The 19,222-nt window shown below is 44.7% G+C and overlaps 1 protein-coding gene across 4 annotated transcripts in view; it reads right to left on the bottom strand.

Annotated features, from left to right (window-relative positions):
• Positions 1 to 19,222, bottom strand: part of Fhod3 (formin homology 2 domain containing 3) — a 421,297-nt gene that overhangs the window by 124,692 nt on the left and 277,383 nt on the right. For all 4 annotated transcript variants that reach the window (XM_021214495.2, XM_021214497.2, XM_029547105.1 and 1 more), the window contains exons 8-10: positions 15,426 to 15,520; positions 11,163 to 11,306; positions 3,487 to 3,728 (exon numbers count right to left, since the gene is read on the bottom strand). In XM_021214495.2, coding sequence (XP_021070154.1) covers positions 3,487 to 3,728; positions 11,163 to 11,306; positions 15,426 to 15,520 — 481 coding nt within the window. The remainder of the gene's footprint in view (positions 1 to 3,486; positions 3,729 to 11,162; positions 11,307 to 15,425; positions 15,521 to 19,222) is intronic.

Here is a 19,222-nt window from a genome sequence, read left to right as displayed (position 1 = left end):
AAACCTATTTTGGAGAGCCTAGACATTAGTATATACTTTGCATTTATAATGGTTGGTGGGGATCAGGGGAAGCATAGATTAGTATTTCATGACACCTAAGATTTACATGTCAGCCAGCCGTCACTGCCCTTTGATTCACATGGGCAGAAGTCTAGGTCTTCCATTCCCCAGCCAGCTGTCACTGTGCACATCTTGCCAGGCACTCTTCCGAGTTCTGAACTGCACACATGGCTGAGAGCTAGATGGGACCGTGCAGGCATCGGTTGACTTAGTGAGTTTCAAAATTACCTCTGGAGAGTGGAATGTTGTGTCCAACTCAACAGGATGGGGATCGGAGATGCACGCAAGGTCCTGTGCAGTGTTTCCTACCAGAAACACTGGAAGACAGAATAGAAGGAGACCTGTTGTGTGCTGAAAGCAAGCACCTAGTTGAACAGGGGCATGCTTGGGTAGGCAAATTAAGGCCAGAGACTGTGATAACAAGCAGGAAATATGTGGGTTGAATAGGGGTTTGCAAAAGAAAGAGCCCGAGCCTGTGCGTGCACTCCACTGGGTTCCTGCTTTAGGCTAGACAAACGTCAAGAATGTTTTAGTCCTTCAGATGACCATACATGGTAGCAATTTGAATGAAATGGATTGCTGGGGTTCGAAAGTTTTGATCATTTCTGCTAAATAGATAACCTCCAATAATTTTCTCAGTAGTCAATGAAAATGCTATGATCTTTCTGCTTATAATCAAATCTGCAAAAATAAAATACAGAAATGAAATTTGTTATGATGTAAACATTACATTAAAAACATCTCAGGTAACAAATGATTAATAAAGTCTACCTTATTTGGCCAATGGTTAGTGTAGAAGCCATGGCATGGTAATATGAGTTAAGGATCACACTATCATTACTAAAATGATAGCAATAATCTGACAGATTTATGTCGGTAAGGAAGTGTGATGTTGTGACCTTTTTAATTCTTCTTGAATATTTGTATTAACCTCAGTGAAGACATGTCCATATGAAGGCCAGTTCTTTTCCTAAGAGTCTGGAGGGTAAGTCTTGTCCAATGCAAATGTTTAAGAGTGGGTTGGTGGGAAGTAGTTCTGAACACTAATAGACAAGAATTGAGTTTAACTCACAGTTCAGCCCATCCCCTATTCCTGTATCCATTGCAAAGCCCACCATACCTGCTGTCTGGCACTTGTCCCACCCTGTTCAAGGGCGTCTTTTTATTTTTGAGAACTAAACTCAAATGATCTGAGCAGAAAATTCCACACACATTTCCAACATCCTGAATCTCCTCCCGACTTTCACAGTTCTGTCTTCTCCAGTGTGCTGGCATGATTTGTGTCACAGAAGGATAAAACCCTGCCTCCTATGTGGCACCTACAGGAACCTTACTGTAGAAAGAATCAAGTATGTCCAGGGAGTTCAAAGCCTTGCTTCCTGGGCCTCCAGGGTGGCTTGATTCTGAAGTCCTGTGTTGAGTGCACAGTGCTAGGTGCAGGGAGAACATTTCCCATTTTCTTCCTCGCCATCCTTTCCTGAATTGCATCTTTGCTTTGAAGTGAACTGCACCATTGCCTACCACCCAAGATTCCCTCCAACAGGCTCTATGGATAAAGTTATTTCAAAGTTACCAGACTGTCCAATGTCTTCTCTTCTCAGGTTCATACTTTTAATTTCCCTTCACTTCTTGTTTTGCAGTACTAAGGACCAAACTCAGGGCCTCACATGTGCCTGGCAAGTGTTCTACATTGAATGACACCCTTGCTCCTTTTGATGTCCTCTCATCTCTATAAACTGGATAGTACTTTTCCCAAATGTGACTAAATCCATATTAAAGTTATAACATCAGCCCAATGAAATATGCATACTTCTTGGAAAGAACAAGACAGCAATGTTCAGAGCAGTGTCTCTGTGTGCTCTCTACCCCAGATTCAGTTCCTGCTGAGCCTAGAACCTGGAGACTATGAGCTGCTCCCAGGACAATCCCCTGCACTGCTGTCATCCTTGACAACTTTCCAGAAGGTTTTCACTCAAACACACAACATACGAAACTTTGAAAAGCAGAAGATGAAGAACAAGGTCAGAAATAAGCACAACACGAGTCCGAGTGAAGAACCCGCAAAGCCAACAAGTCTAGCTGTGTCTGCCTTCAGCATCTCCACCAGTTTAAATAAATGGTTTTGAGCTGCTGTATACATTTTCTTCAACCTCCTCTGAGTCAATTTCCCAAACCGCCAGCACTTACTGGGGAAGTGCTTCAGGTGCATTGTGACTTGGCTCTGGATGAGTTTCTTCAAGGTCCTGGGTCACAAAATGCAATGCTCATGGTAAATCTTCCTAACTTTAATCTATGTAGAAATTTGGGACATTCACTAGAGTAGAACTGGTCATACAACCTCAGAAACTGGACCACTGGGGCCATGACATAGAAAGGGACCATGCTTGCTGCACATGCCTCTCAAACCAGGTCCTCCTCCTGCTTTCTGGTTAGCAGGCAAAGAGATGTGTAGCCTGCTGCATGCCCATGCAACTCCATGAGCCCCACACTGCTCGAGCTACAGCTCGGTGATGGAGATGATACGCTGGTCTCTCTGCAATGGGGGTTGAGAGGAACATACTCATTCTTAGTGATTGACGTTCTAAAGGCTGTCCAATATTCTGAGTTATTTTTTCTTTCACCAGGCTGCTGGGTAGGCTAAATTTGACTCCCACACATATTTATAGGATGAGAGAGAATGGTGGAGCCTTTGATACTGATAAGAGCATGCCTAGCATCTGACCTCAGCAGCAAATGTATAGGTTACCTCCGTGGCCCACTTGGGGCCTGAGAAGCCAGGCCACCCTGCTGATGTTTTCCCCAGAACCATACCAGGCTCCCACAGGTACCATCAAGCTTCCTGTTTTGAATCCATAATAAATTCTCATAGGTCTATGGGTCCCTCTCTCTCTTTCTACATACCTCATTCTCTTTCTCCCGGCTTAGATATGAGGTTCATAAAGATAAAGATATTACATCTGTTGTGTACATACATATGTATGTATCTTCATACCTTTGAATGGTCCTGACTTTTAATGGACATTCAATAAACATGTTTATTGAGTAAGTAGATGCTGAAATGAGAATGTGCTGAATATAGGGAGATGTCTTTAAATTTACACATGCTTATTCTACATATCCGAAACCAATCTGTGTTTGGCTACATTACCTCCAGAGCCACCAACCTTGCATATCTGTGTGGCATACCATTTATTTCTAGGCCATGGCTTTGGACTTGGATTTTGCTGTTTTTCAAAATACTAGATGGGTTTAGTAAGGTCAAATCTATGCTTGCCATCAGGAGAAGCTTAAATGGAAGCTCTCTGAGGTATGGGAGAGGAGAGGCGGGAAGCAAGGCCAAGAGGCCCTACCGTATAGTGGGGACGGAAATTGTGGTCAGTACACGTGACACTTTTGCCCTCTTCCCACCACCAGGGTTAGGCTTACTTTTCACAGAGGTCTCGAACTTGGCTGGGTTTGAAGGCAGGAACAGACTGGGAGCAGGGGCTGGTGGGAGCTGACAGTGGGCTCTTGATATTCTGGATTGAGTGTCTACGGCTCCTTCTGCGGTCAAGGCCCTGTTGTTCACCCACAGTGCCACCAGAACACATGCTGGCCCTCCTTCGGTCCCGGTGCCCACTGGGGGGTGGCTCAGCTGTCTCATCTCCATCTTCATGCCTGAGTGCTACCTGGAAAAGCAGAGTGTATCAGGTAAGTCAAATTTGATAGCTTTTCTCAGGCCATGATTGTGACTGTATGTCAACTCTAAATAGATTTAAAACTGCTTTTGTTTGTTTATTTCCCTACATTGCAGGCCACTGCTCCATCTCAAAATGACCCTTACATGTGTCCAGAGGTCAAACTCATCTGCAATTGCACAGTGAATCACTATGGATTCTATGGACCAAATATATGAAATTGTCAGAAATCTAAATATTTTCATCAGATCTTCATCACCATGACTAAATCTCTAAGAAAGTCAACTTAAAAAGGAAAGATTTGTCTGGGCTCATGGTGTTAAATGGTTTGGGCATGTTTGGTCCTATTGGAAGACAGTGACATCACAGTGGAAGACCATGGTGGAAGAAAGCTGCTCACCACCCTGGTATCCAAGAATCAGTGAACCAAATACCCACTATAGGACATTTAGGAAACTGACCAAGCTGCTCACGCCATGGTAGCCAGGATGTAGATAGTGACACAGAGAAGAGATTTGTCTTAAAGGGCCTCCCCTAGGGGCCTACTTCTTTCACTTATACTCTTCCTCCTTGTTACCACCACTTAACACTACAACCAAATCATGTGTCCATTAGAGGTTTAAGTTGTTTCTCGTATTAACGTAACGACCAGACCAGCTCCTAGTGACTGGATCCAACTGAACCTCTGGAAGACACTTCCTATGCAAACCATGGCACCACACACCCACACTTCCAGTTGACTGGCCATCATTTCCTGTCCTGCCTTGGCTCTTCTCCATTCCAGGAGGCAGAGGCTTTCCTGAGGCCTCCTGGACTCCACACCCGATCATTCCTGAGCTGCCTTTCCCGAAGAGAGTGATCAGAGGGAGACAGAGCAGGTAAGAGCCACGGGTCCCAGAACAGGGGCTGGCTTCTCTGCTCGTCTTTCCGAAAGCCTTTCTACAGCGGTATGCACTGTATGCTTCCAGAAGCCTACCTGACAACAGCTATGCTCTCAGGCAACCTTCAGTGCCTAGGGTGGAGCTTGCACATACTGCAATGAAGATATGTGACAGATTGCTTTTTTAAAAAATATCCTCACTTAAGACAGAGGCAGGTGGGTATCTGTGAAGTTGAGGCCAGCCTGGCCTATATAGTAAGTTCTAGGGCAGCCGTGGGTCAAAGGGAGACCTTGTCTCCAAGCACACATGCACAGAGAGAAAGAGAGATGAGACAGAGACAGCGAGACAGAGAGAGAGAGAGACAGAGAACAGAGACAGAGAGAGAGAGAGAGAGAACAGAGACAGAGAGAGCAAGAGAGAGCGAGAGAGAGAGAGAGAGANAGAGAGAGAGAGAGAGAGAGAGAGAGAGAGAGAGAGAGAGAGAGAGAGAAAGGGAGAGGTTGATTCTCTAGGGCTGGTGAGATGGCTCAGTGAAGACACTTTGCACTAAGCCTGAGAACATAAGTTCAAATACCTTAGGAAGCATCCTAAAATGTTTTCAATACATTTTTCCTCTTAAAAAAACGTGATACACATTTATACAGAGAACTTTTGGTTTTATAGGTGAAGCCTGGGCCACTTGGCCCCATATACTTCTCTGCCTGCGTTTTATCAAAGGTTACTTTACGAAGGTCTGTGTGACTCCTTCTGCAGAGACCTTGCATATCCAGCTCTGATCAAGCTCCAGGCTAAATGATACCCTAAAGCAATGGTTCTCAGCCTTCTTAAGGCTTTAATGGAGCCTTTAATATAGTTCCCCATGTGCTGACCTCCAACCATAAAGTATTTTCGTTGCTTCTTTATTACTGTAATTTTGCTACTGTTATGAATCATAATGTAAATGTCTGTGTTTTTTGGATGGTCTTAGGCAATCCCCATGAAAGGGTCATTTGACCCCCAAGGGGTCATAAGCCACAGGTTGAGATCTAAAGCTCTAAAGCTTTCCAGCTCCACTTGACTCTGCTGTGTATTTCTCACTTCAGCTTACTCTGGCTGCAAGCTTGGTCCCTCAGCCTTTCTTACTCATCCCCATCATGGGCTTTGTACATCTGCATGCTATGTCATATCATATCATATCATATCATATCATATCATATCATATCATATCATATCATATCATATCATATCTAGTTTGGTTTTCACGTGTATTGCCTGTAAATCTAGACAGCAAAAAGAGCATTTCCCTTAGTGTTGAGCAGACCTTTGTGTGCTTGGCTCCGCCACTAATAAACTAGATGGGACCAGCAGCAAGTCACACTCTCTCTGGTCCCTTGGTGAGAATAACTGTACTTGTGAGGATATCAAGGGGGTTGTCTCTGTGGGTGGCACTCAAGCAGTGATGCCTTCTTCTGACCCAAGCACAGAACAGTAGGCAGGAAGCTCCCATACTCTTCCATTACACAGAACCACTAGGTTAGGCAACCTGCAGCCCAACTAGACCAGGCTCAACTAAGCCCAGCAGTTTGTTAGGCCAAGCAACTCTGGAGCACACGGTCCAACATATGCCCAAATGTGTAAGTTTCCTTGTTTTGAAGATGTTTACAACTTAATCCAGCCCAGTGAGAGGATGCAGGAATAAACAGATGATGATGGAAAGTGGACTTCTGCAAAAGCAATGGTCTGATATTTTCACACCTATGTTCCCCTGACAGGGGGAGCCTGGCTAGGGTCAGCGGCTCAGTCACTCCTGTCAAAGTTCAGGGGATTCTATCAGTACTGAAGACACACCGCTGATGAACAACAGGTCATCTACCTTCACCCTTCACCCCCTATTTCTTCCAACCACAACTTTTAGATAAGATGGACTTAGTGTAACCCTGCAATTCATTCTCAGACACAGTATTAAAAGGGCAAGACCTGATGAGTTCACCTAAAGCTCATCCTTGTAAAATCTCACTGGAAATTCCCATCTTAGGAATCCTGTCTGGAAGCACAAACATTAAAAATGAAGGTCAATGCGTGATAAGTCACAGTTGTCATCTCACCTTTAAACTCTAAGTGGCACTGTGTGGGCAAGTTTGAGAATGACAGCACCTTGCCAGTGGCAGTGTTCCTGAGTGTTTCTGGTCTATTTTCCCCCATTTCTGACAGAATGCTCTTAGGCCACTTGAACTCCTCCTGACCTGTGTTCACTCTGTTTCTCATTAAGCACACATTTGCAGTGATATGAGAGCGTCTCTAAAGCACAGTTCAGATATTTCTAATTCTTTGTCTAACCTCAAAGGTCCAAAGATCAAGTGACATTCCACGCGCAGTGCCTCTCTGAGAAGCACAGTGTGCAGGAGTCACTTTCATTGCCCCATGTCAAGGAAAGGGGAGATGAACAGAAAGTTCATGTAAAGTGAAGACTCTCAGGAAGTAATTCAGGCAATGCTGTGATGTACAAGTCACTAGGGGAACTGCTATTCAGACCCATGACAAGACCTGGTCAGAGGAGGAAAGGAGAGAAAAGGAGGAGGAGGAGGAGGAGGAGGAGGAAGAGGAGGAGGAAGAGGAAGAGGAAGAGGAAGAGGAGGAGGAGGAGGTAGTGGTGATGGAGTTGTACAGTCAGGTGTGGTGGTACAGCCTATAATTCCAGCAACTTGGGAGCCAAGGCAGGAGTATTCTGAGCACAAGGCCAGCCTGGACTGTATATAAGCTCCTGCTGTAAGTAGGAACAAGAAGAGGGGCTATGCCAGTGCCTGGTAAACACAGAAGCAGATGCTCACATTCAGCTATCGGATGGAACACAGGGCCCCCAATGGAGGAGCTAGAGAAAGTACCCAAGGAGCTGAAGGAGTCTGCAACCCTGTAGGTGGAACAACAATATGAACTAACCAGTACCCTCTGAGCTCGTGTCTCTAGCTGAATATGTAGCAGAAGATGGCCTAGTCAGCCATCATTGGGAAGTGAGGGCCCTTAGTCTTGCAAACTATATATTCCCCAGAACAGGGGAATGCCAGGGCCAAGAAGTGGGAGTGGGTGAGTAGGTGAACGGGGGTGGGGGAGATAGGGAACTTTGGGGATAGCAAATGTAAATGAAGTAAATACCTAATAAAATTGGAAAAAAAATTTAAAAAAAGAAGAGGGGCTATAGTGAATTATGCACAATTGCTATACAACCTCTGAACCCTTTGATTCTAGTTCTTATTAGTAAATACTCAGAGGTGGATGGTTTCAATGCTAGTCCTGGCATAGTATTTTAAATCTCCTTTACTGTGGGAACTTCAGACAGACACAAGAGACAGGGATGAGTGGGAACGGTGGGACATGCCCACTACCCATGGCAGTGCACCAGCAGCCAACACAAAGTCAATAGTCCCCATTTATATCTCACTTTTGCCTCCAATCCTATGACCAATTTTCCAAGAGATATCTAAGATTATATCATTATCATCTGTAAATATTTTAATATATATCCCTAAAATGATTGCTAAAGCCATAATCACTATATTATTGTCCCACTTTACTTCTTAATATGATCAAATATTAATTTTGGGTGGATGGCTCTAGGGAGAGACCACTGGGCCTGTGCGTGATAAACACATGCTCCACCCATGAACTACACTGATGACTGTATAGTAAGTATTAGGTCTCTAGTGACGTACACATCACCCTGTGTCATCCACATTCCACCTGGGCTTGGTTGTGTAACTTGCTTTGAGCTATTCAAACATTTTTAATGGAGCTCAAAACTAGTACCATTTCTCTTAGTTGCTATCATTATGTGGCTGTGACCCATGCCAGACAGCTGTCTTAGTAACACGTGTGACCCCTTTCAAGCTGCTGTCTCACCCCAATACAATTCAGTTCAGCTGTTAGGTGGGTGCATGTCAGTGCCACATGAAAAGGATGTGGCCACAGCACAGTATTATGGACACTCACACCTTGCTTCCTTATCTGTGTCATTCCCTACACTGAGGCTAGGCTTGGCCACATGACTTGCTTTGCTCAATAGGCCACCAGTAAACATGGCACCAGGCCTGTTAGTATTTGTGCTAGTCTCGTTTTTCACAAATGCTGCTGTCCTGTGAAGAAGTAGGATCATTCGTGGCCTAAACAAGTCAAGCCTGATGATCAAGGCTTCTTGGGACCTCCCAGGTACAATAAGGCCACCAGGTAGCTGAACCAAATGAAAATATCTTAGTTAAGCCAAGCCAAATCCCTGATTCTAAGAACATAGATCAGTGGCTTTTGCTTTATAGCTGTCAATTATGGTATGTTTGTTACGCATCAGGAGATCACTGATATACATAAACACATAAATATATACATACATACATATCAATAACACACACACACACACACACACACACACACACACACACACACACACTATTGAATGGAAAGCTCTCAGGAAAGGGGAATCATTTGTTACCAAGTTCTAAAAATAACAGCTATTTCTCAGCCTGAAGTCTCCAGCCTTAAGATGTCTTTCTCCTTACAGAAAAAAACAGTTTTAGATCTAAAAGCTAACACATATGATCTGACAAAAGATTTTTTTATCTTGGCCATTTATACATTTGAAAACAATCACATGTGGCTATAAATTTTCAATAAATTTAATTAAACATGGATCAAATCACCTTTCTGAAATGGAATTAAATTACACAAAACTAGGCCTGTCCCAGAAAGCTCAAGACATGTGGCCACCAGACATCCTGCCCCACTAGGAAGCACTCTAGAAGTCTGCCCAAGATCTCTGCAGGCACTTGAGAAATCCAAAGTCTTTTTGAGGAAAGTATTGGCTCTGTATGTAGATTCTTCTTGCTTTCCTTGCACATATTTAAAGTTGGCTGCCTGGGACAGCAAATGTTTTCTAAAAATGCATTAACTTTCAGATAGGAATGAGGACCCAGACTCTGTCTGCTACCTAAAATAGTTGGTTGTCACCCTGAGTTATGACTTGGGCATCAGCATAAACCATGCCCTTCCTGAGCCCCACCTCTGGCAATACACATGTGTGGTGTTTGCAGGAGATGGTCATCCAAGCACTTAAGAAACTTCAGCTGTGTTGGGCCCTTGCATTCAAACGAGGCACGGAGCATAGGATTTAGAGTTGCTCAAAGTGACAGACAGACAGGATTGTCATGAGAACTTTTAGACAGAGGCGTGGATACCAGAAACATTTGCTTTTGAGCAGTGGAGGGCTGGGAACAAGTAAGAGAAGTCCCTTGCCAATGAGGCTTCATGGAGATGACACTTCAGAGAGATTGACAGTGGGAGAATAGACAAAAAGAAGGCAGAGGGAAGGAGAGGAAGGTAAAGGCTCCGAAAATGACCCAGTTTCAACAGGAAGTTGAGTGCCTCCAAAGGCACCGATGGAGACTGGGGCCATGCAAAAGCCTACCCGTAGGCAGACCATGAGATGGGGAGTCAGCAAGCCCCACCACTGAGCAACCCTGAGAGCTTTGCTTCCTTGGGAATCTTGTCTGCAGATGGACACAGAGAAGAAACTCTGTCATGTCCTTCCAACGATGCTACCTTCCCATATTAGCCAGTCACTTATGCCCAATGATAACACAGAACAACAGGGACAGACAAGGTGTTTGTTAATAAGGATAGAGAAAGCACAGAAGAAAGCAAATGTTGTGAAACATACTTAAAGTACTGTTTTCTGTTGTTGGGATGGTGGCCTGTACCTATAATCCCAGCACCTGGGAGGTAGAGCCAGGATGATTTGGTGTTGAAGGTCACCCTTGACTACATGGGGACTCTGAGGCTAGCCTGGGCTACATAAGACTCTGCCTTTAAAATGGGGGATGAGTTTTTCCCAAAACACCCATAAATTTCTACTTCACAGTACATATTCAGCTGAGTAGTTCTCCCTCCCTCTCCCCCTTTCTCCCCTTCCCTCTCCCTCTCCCCACTCCTCCCTCTCCCCTTACTTCCACCTTCTCCACCCTGCCTCTCTACCAGACTTCTCTGAGTAGAGGTGCTACCAACATAGTACACGTTCTTCAATACAGAATAGTTCCCAGCTTCCTCTGCGTCAAAGGTTCTTAAACCCAACCACATATTGGGGTCTCCTGGAATGCTTGTGGGGACAAGCCCCATTCTTTTTGTCTTTCGTTTTTTGTTTTTTATTTGTTTGTTTGCTTTTGTTTTTTTTTTTTTTTGTTTTGTTTGTTTTTGTTTTTTTTTTTCAAGACAGGGTTTCTCTGTGTAGCCTTGGCTGTCCTGGAACTCACTTTGTAGACCAGGCTGGCCTCGAACTCAGACTTCTGCCTGCCTCTGCCTCCCCAGTGCTGCGATTAAAGGTGTGCACCACCACACCCAGCTGCTAGCCCCATTCTAAAGAGTTTCCGATTCAGAAGATCTGGGTGGGACCCAAAAGTTTACATTTCTAGAAAATTCCCCATGGTGTGGGAGCCCCTGTACCACATTTAGAACCCTAGTCTGGAGGACACGAGATTCACCCTTTGACCTTTGCTGATATTGTGGATGACTCAGAACATTATATTACCTCATAGATATTAAACTGCTCCAGCAAGTCCAGGTCCGTCCCTTTCTTGTTCAAGTGCCTTTGGGACACAGCGGCGATGCCCAGCTCCTCCAGGCAGTCTACTACGTCGTAGAAGGTGTCTTGATCTGGCAGTCCTGCCAGTGTCTACAAGAGAACAACCAGATGCAAACGTGTCTTAGAGGAACACCACAAGGCAATGGCGACATGTTTATGTAATAACTGGTGGCCTCAGTTATAAAAACCCACAATAGTACAAGGAACAAGGCAAATTCGTTCAATGAGGAAATCTCCTGAGTGGGAGCAGTGTGAACTCAGGACTCTTGCCCCTGAGGTACAGTGCTGTAGGAGCATTTGCAATCCAGTGGGGGCCTGGGTACTCCTGTTGGTGAGCCATTACACTCATGATTAGGCTAGCTAGGGGAAAGGATTTTGCAGGTATCATCAAGGTTCCAAATCAGATGGTCTTCCACAGTAAGTGGGTACATCCTTTAAAAGAGGGCATAGGTCTCTCCTGAGCTCAGACTGGTTTGGGAGGAAGAGCAAGACACAAGGAGTTGAAATACAGTATAGAAAAGGATTTAGCAGACATCCACAAAAGGCTGCCAGAGTCTGCCCTAGTTAGCAGCTTGATTGCAGCCTTGTGAGCCTCTAAGTAGCCAACCCAGTAAGGACTTGTCTGGACTCCTACCCTTTGGGAATTGTGAGATGATAAATGTACATTGCTCCAAGCGGTTAAGCTTGTGGGATCTGTCATATGCCAGTGGAAATTTAATATACTTCTAGATTTGAAATTCCTGTTAGAATCAATATAATAGTGAGAGTTTAAATTTAATGATTCTATTTCATTAAAGTTCAGCAGAGCCTCCCTTTGGTCCTCAAAACTTTGCAAAACAAGGAACTTCAAAGCAGCTACCAAGGGCCAAGAAGTCAGGTTAACTAGGGTAGGTAGGGTAACCAGACTTTGCTCTGAGTTCTACATCTCTTAAAGTGAGGATGCTCTCTCAGCCATGTCCTGCTCAGAACAGGAGCCTTGGGAGTTACTGCAAGCTCCTCATCTTACATGTGAGGAAGATGAAGGCTCAGGGAATGGGATGAATTTTACAGATGACCAGAAATTACTGAAGACTGGAGTGAAGGCCCACTCAGAGCCCAGATAAGTCTCCACATACTTCTGCATTCCTCACAGGTTATTCCAGCCTGGACTCCCAGACACTGCCGCCAAGTCCCTATTTATTCCACTGCCTTTGTATTTCTAAGAAGACCACTTATATTTCGAATGTATTTTCAACATGTTAGCTTGCCATGTTGCCATGATCAACCCTTGCATAGGGATCACCTCACAACCCTGGTTTCTCTGACAATGTCTATCAACAGTAGAAAGAATGCCTTTATATGCTAAATAGCAAACGTTAGCTTTTTTTATGCTGATCAAAGAGGCCACAACTCATGTGGCTGAGGTCAGAGACATGATCATCTCCATCACTCAGGAGATCCCCACAAGGATACCTCATAAGAGGTCATGACTTGGAAGCTACAGGAGGCAGTCACACATGTGGACAGATGTGGCAGCGCACCCTGTGCCTGCCACAGAGGTAGTCAACTGGGCTTGACCTGAGAACTACCAATAACTAAGATGCTGCCACCACTACCACCAGCACCACACCCTCCCTACCTGGCATGCCCTCCCAGACTCTATTACCACCACAATCTCACCCTTTGGGCTATAAAAGCTCTAACATTTAGTAAAGGTCAGAGGGGGGGTGGTAATGCTGAGCAGGAACATGGAGGATAACTGGACACACTCAAAATGCCTGCTGACTACAGAAGAGGCAACTCGAAGGAGGCAGGCTGGTTTGACTTAAAACCTCCTGCAGAGGTGCGGGCCTGCCCACGCATGATGCAAAGCATCTCCAATCTCCTTGGCTCCACTCTCCCTGCTCTCTCTCCTTCCCTTACTCACCCAGCTCCTATACCTAGAGTCAACAGGGAGTGTGTCCGTCTGTCTGTCTCTGTCTATGTAGGCCAGAGGATTTTTGGTCCAATGCTTTCCTCAATGTCTTTCCAACTTAAGCTTTGAGATAGGGTCTCTCACTGAGCTTCGGGCTCACTAATTCAGCTAGGCTAGCTGGCCAATGAGCTTCAAGGATCCGCCTCTCTCACCATCATCAGCCTGGCTCTACATGGGCATCCTCCTGCCCTTGTGGCCATCTCCCCAGCCCTACAAGGTTCTCTTCTCCCATAAAACCCCAGGGGGCTAAGCTAAGACAGCTAATTCCCTTGTCGTACAGTGTCAGTGGTTAAATAACCAAAGAGCCAGCTCTCCACAATAAGCAGATTTGAAGGCCTTTGCCGAGTGACAGGCCCCAAACTGAAGTGGCAAATAACCATTTTTAGTTCCACCATGAAAAACTTGAGTTTGAGTTGAGTCTGTGGACCTCCGGTATTCATGCAGGCTGCGGGAGGACTGTGGCATTTCCCCCTGTGCAGACACATAGTCACCTTTTCCAGACTGTTGTTCTAATATGCTCAGCTACCTCCACCTCATCCACACCCGGGCGTCTCCCAGTTCCAGTGCCATGCTCATGGTTAAGACACCCACAGCTGGCACAGACCATGGCATTGCCAGAAGGTCCTGTCGGCAAGAGTTTCCTGAGGCTGTCAACGCCCCACAGCTGCCTTACATCTGGTGTTCCTCACCTCTGTTTTCTTTCAGACTTTGTCTTGCCAGGATCTGTCACTAACAATTCTTTACTGGCATTCATCAGAGACCAAACTCGGTCTTCAAGAAATATTGTCTCTCCTTAGGTTTTCAGAGATAACCTGAGGGTAAAACCATCATGCAGGATAAAACCAGTGTGGTAAAAGCACGTGTTCCCAATGTCACCTGCCTCCAATGTCAGCTGTGGAAGTCAAGAGCCATGACCCTCAACTCTTTCCATGGACAAATGGACAAGTTAGAGATCCACAGTCTCCCTCAAAGGATATATGAGCAACTATATTGGGAGGTATGTGTGCAGTACAATCATATATACACCAAAGGGGGTGAGTTATAAACATACAAAGCAACACACCTGAGTCTCACAAGTCTTTCAGAGAGAAGGAATCTAAAGGAGGAGGAGGAGTGCAAATGTAATAAACAGGTGTTATGGCTCACATTGTCATCTTAACACTCAGGAAATAGAGGCAGGAGCATCACTGCGAGTTCAAGGACAGCCTGCTCTACACAGTGAGTTCTAGCCAGGACTATACAGAAGAGACACTGTTTGGTGTTTTCACTTTGTTAGGAGAAACAAGTCTTCAGTTATATTCCAGCAAAGGATTCTGGAACCTTCCAAGGTCTTTCTCCTCATCACTGCAGTTGCTCCTATAGACCCATGGTCAACAGTCTAAGGACAATGTAGGGTGTGACAGTCTGAATGAAGTGCATTAGGACCAAGACAGCCTGTTCAAGGTCACCATGGGAACCAATGGACCCACTTCCAGGGACAACCTCAAAAGACTGTGGCTGTCCTACAAGATGATGACCAGAGAGGGATGTGATAGCAGCAACAAGAACACAGATGAGAGGCCATGACAACATAAAGGACATGGGCTCTGCCTCCAGAGTCCTCACCTCAGCCCAGGACTCAGAATTAACAAGCAAGAAACTGTGTGTCTTCCTGACTTATGGATCTTTTCTTCCAAGTCAAGGTGCTAATTCTAAAGGGGAAATGTTATTACAGGTGAGTCCTGGGATGAAATGCCTTCCTGCCATTCTTGCTATTGCCTTCCAGCCACCAAGCTGGGACCACATGGTGTGGTTCACCACGAACAGTTTACATTTCCACATGGTATCAGTTTCCACAGCTGCTGTAACTAGCTACCATGAGTGAGGTGCCTTAACAAGTCAGAACTTTACAACCTGAAAATAAGGTGTCAGCAGGGCTATGGTCTCGGTTCCAGCTTTACAGAGTCATCCTTCATTGGCTAGTAGGTTGTTAGCCAACTTTGGTCCTTGCTGGCCCACAGAGCACCATCTTAGCCTTTGCCTCTGTCTTCATGTGGTTATTTTCCCTGGCTGTGTTCATACTGTCTTCCTTGCCCTCTTTTTTCTCTTTTCCTCTTGTTATATCATCAATCATATCTGATTAGTTTGTCCTAATGACCGAGTTAAACCTGTAAGGACCCTCTTCATATGTACCAAGGTTTAAGGCTTCAACCCCTGTTTTTTTTTTTTTTTTTTTTTTATGGTGAGGGCACAATCTAGAACACACATTAACCAACCTTGTTCACTAGAGTCATTGCATAAACCAATAGCTCCGTGTCAACTCCATCTTTTTCCTCCAAGATTTCCATGATGTTGGACCAGGGTTTGACACCTACAAGTAAATCAAAGATCATTAGGAGCAGCAATCACACTGAAGTTTCACTGAGAATTCCTGCCTTGGGATGGAGATTGTCTTTTAGTCATTGCATGTGTAAGTGTGGACATATCGATAAACTGGACATGTACCATCTTCCAATCAATATACTATCCTGTCTCATGTTCATCCTTCGTATCCATAACCATTTGCTTGAGAAGTTTCCTTTATATTAATTACATAATTAAGTCTGTTCATGTGCACACTTTTGGGAGGCAGATTTCACTGGCTGGAAAACCTTTAGGACAGAGCTAGAAAACATCTCACATTCAAGACCACCAAGTCAAGCGGACAGTCACAGAGGAGGAGACAATCTTTGGCACAGTTCCATGCCTGAGATAAATATTAGGAGTGATGGAAGGCCTGACTTACCCTTGGGTTGAAGGGCTGGAATGTGAACCTTTCTCTCTGTGATTCCTCTATAAATTATCTCAAAAGGATATTAGTTATTTTCTGCTTGACAAAGTAAATTCAAAAAGATCCTAAATGCAGCAGTTTCCAAATACTGGTCCTTGGATGGGTTGTGATAGAGCTGATCTTGGCCTTGAGATAAACATTTTCCAAAGGCAGAATCAGTATCATGTTCATCTCTGCACTATCAGCGCAATGCCTGCACAGGGTCAATAAAATGCCTGAGAACAGTAATGATTTCTGAGAGAGCATTTAGTACGTGAAGATGGAACTGCTTTACAAGAGTGAGAGGGGAGATAGAGGTCACATGGTGAGAAGAGAAAGAGGTCAGAAGGACTGAAGAGTAGGCTTCCTATAAGACATGACACATAGAGATGAACCCCATACACAGAGATGGCATCTCTCCCAGGGAGTGAACCTGGTCTTATCTTTGGCTGAGTTATCCAGCCAGCCAGAACCACATGATCTCCTGCCTCTCTAAACTCTGAACACTCAGACATGCTCTCCCTCCTACTACCTACTGAATTATCCCCTGATCATCAAACCCCTTTGCAGTAAGCACCAGGGCATAGCTGTTCTTCAAGCAACCAACAAGGGCAGCCAACCAGTCCAACCTTGGTCTCACTGTCCCAAGGAGTTCAGGAAGTATCTGCTTGTGTTTCTAATGAGGTACCAATCTCAAGGACTAGAGAATTCCCAGCAGATAGCTAAAAAAGAACCCTGCTAGGGAGAATTCACTGAAGCACTGTGTCTGGGAGAAAAAACTGCAGCCGATAGTTTCTCATTTTTCTGGTGTTTCTGGACACAGAAGTGCTTCTTCATTGTTTACTTTGAATCATGACTTGTGGGGCCTGAGGAAGGCAAAGCCAAGCAATAGTCAGGTAGTCCAGAGAGAAGGAAAGAACCTCACTCTTATACACATGTGTGTGCACACGTATGCACGCACGCACGCACACACACACACACACATACCACAACTTTTTATTCTAGCCCCCAAAGTAAAAGTATAGTAGACTAGGCCAAATGAGGCATTTAAAATGTTTACATATTTGTATTCATCAGTATTAACTACTACCCACGATGCACGTTTTGTTTGTATGTTTTGCAGTAATGAGGACTGAACTCAGGGCCTCGGCATTCCAGCCAGTCTGACACTGAGTTACACTACTGGGGCCTTGGTGATAGACTTCGCTTTCTTTCTAGGCTCTCTAAGTGGCCCACTCTAGGCCCATGTCACAAACTGAGCCCTTCTGGTTACCTCATAGGTGGCCATGCATGCTTTATAAACAAGGGAACCTGTTCTTCAACTGCTTTAGGTGGTCATGATTTTTTGAGGGCTTTTCATTTATTTTCTTAGTTTTATTTGCTGATTCCTCAATTCTGAGGTTTTCCTATTTAAGAAAAAAAGAAAGAAAGACAACTGTCCCCACTTTCCCATGCCTGTTGTTCCTGCCAAGGAATGAGTCTGAAGCATCCCTGTGGAGCAGAATTTATGTTTGCACATGTGCCCAAGTGGACACGCTCAGCTCCCCTTCAGTCATCCCTGGCACATATGCTGTGCTCCAGCCCAGTTGAGAAGAAGCTGGAGACTGGTCCAAAACCTGCTGTTGGAAACACCTGGAATTCATGTTGCTCTCTGCATAACTCTATGACACATTTGTATGTTTAATTCCACCACAGAATCCTACGACAACTTTACTAGCAGTAAACCAAGATGATGTTATGTGTATGCATTACAAAAATCACAGCCAAGACCACACATGTCCATGACGGAGCATGCTATTGAGCCACACGTGATGAGGTTTCTCTGAGCTTTTCATTAGTGATATGCCTTTGTTTGCAGCTCTTCGTGTTTAGTGGCAGGCAGATAACAGCACTTGCCAAAGGTTGAAGAAATATTATAGGCAAGATTTACCAAGCTGAGAAAACAATCTATGGGGATTTTTTTTTTTTTACTAATTGAGAAAAGATGGCCATCATTTTGTCTTGTTGGACAGACTTAGGATAGCAGAGGCCTCAGGCTGGAACTGTGGAATGAAGCTTGGATGTGGGAAATAAAGCCCTGGGTTCATCTGAGGGTTATTCCCACTCCACACCATGTCCTGGATGCAGTAGGAACTCCAGAGATGCTAGAAGACCCTATTCAACAAGGCCAAAAAACCCTCAAAGCCATGAAAAGGATATCCCTTTATCATGGTCACACGGCAAGTGCCCTTGAGTTGCTCAACATTTAAGAGATGCTAACAAAAAGCCCACCCATTGTCCTAGAGTAACTCCAGAGATGGGGAATGGAATACACATCCAGCAACAATAAATCAAGGGAATCACCATGTTCCCAAATACCCACCATTTGCTTCAGGTTCTAACCACCTGGTTCTGAGGAAGCCAAACATAGTTTCTTAACCACCGGTTGTCCTTACTCAGGACTGTTAGTTGGCCCTGTAATCTGCTCATAGTTCCTATCTGGTAGCAGATGGCAACATGCAATGGTAGAGGGAAGTGGGTGTGGTCTGGGACCCACCTTCCAGGCTCCAGCCTCTGTCCCTGCCTGAAGCTCTGCTATCTTAATGTACTCCATCAAAGAGACCAGGAGTTGCTTCTAGGCTGGACTGGCCAGGCCAGGCCTGGCATCTGCCTGTGTGTTCAGAGCAAAAGTGTAGGTGCCCAGTCCACAGTCCTAGGTGGCTTTTGTTACCTCGGTTTTCCTTCAAAGAAACCAGGAAGCTACTGTTTTTCACATTCTGAATGCACATCAGAAGGGAGTCATGAGCAATGTTGAGTCAGACATAACTAGTTGGAATAAAGAGTGCAACCTAGGCCTCTCTTTGCCCTAACAGCCATACCTGGGTTGCTTTGTCCAAAAGTGCACATGAGTTGGGAGGGAATACACCAATGTGTTGTGTAATGCATCTGCCTGTTGACAGCAAAAGTGATTTGGGATCATCTGTAGACTGGGTTTTCAAACTATTACAGTCATGAAAAGAAAAAATATTATTCAAAATTTTCTTACTTATTTGAGTCTTTGTTGGAATGGTAATGAAGGCAACCAAGTTCTCTTAGGAAGGAGAATGAGCAGGAGACAAAACAGGCACCCCAGCATTTCAGCTAAAGGCTTCACGCCACTACAGACCACAGCATGGTTCAGCTACAGCCCCTACTTCTTTCTTTCTTTCTTTCTTTCTTTCTTTCTTTCTTTCTTTCTTTCTTTCTTTCTTTCTTTCTTTCTTTCTTTCTTTCTTTCTTTCTTTC

The sequence above is a fragment of the Mus pahari genome, chromosome 15, assembly GCF_900095145.1.
Source record: "Mus pahari chromosome 15, PAHARI_EIJ_v1.1, whole genome shotgun sequence".
Lineage (NCBI taxonomy): Eukaryota > Metazoa > Chordata > Mammalia > Rodentia > Muridae > Mus > Mus pahari.
The sequence above is the reverse complement of the archived record's forward strand: the minus strand, read 5'-3'. Positions and strand labels throughout refer to the sequence as shown.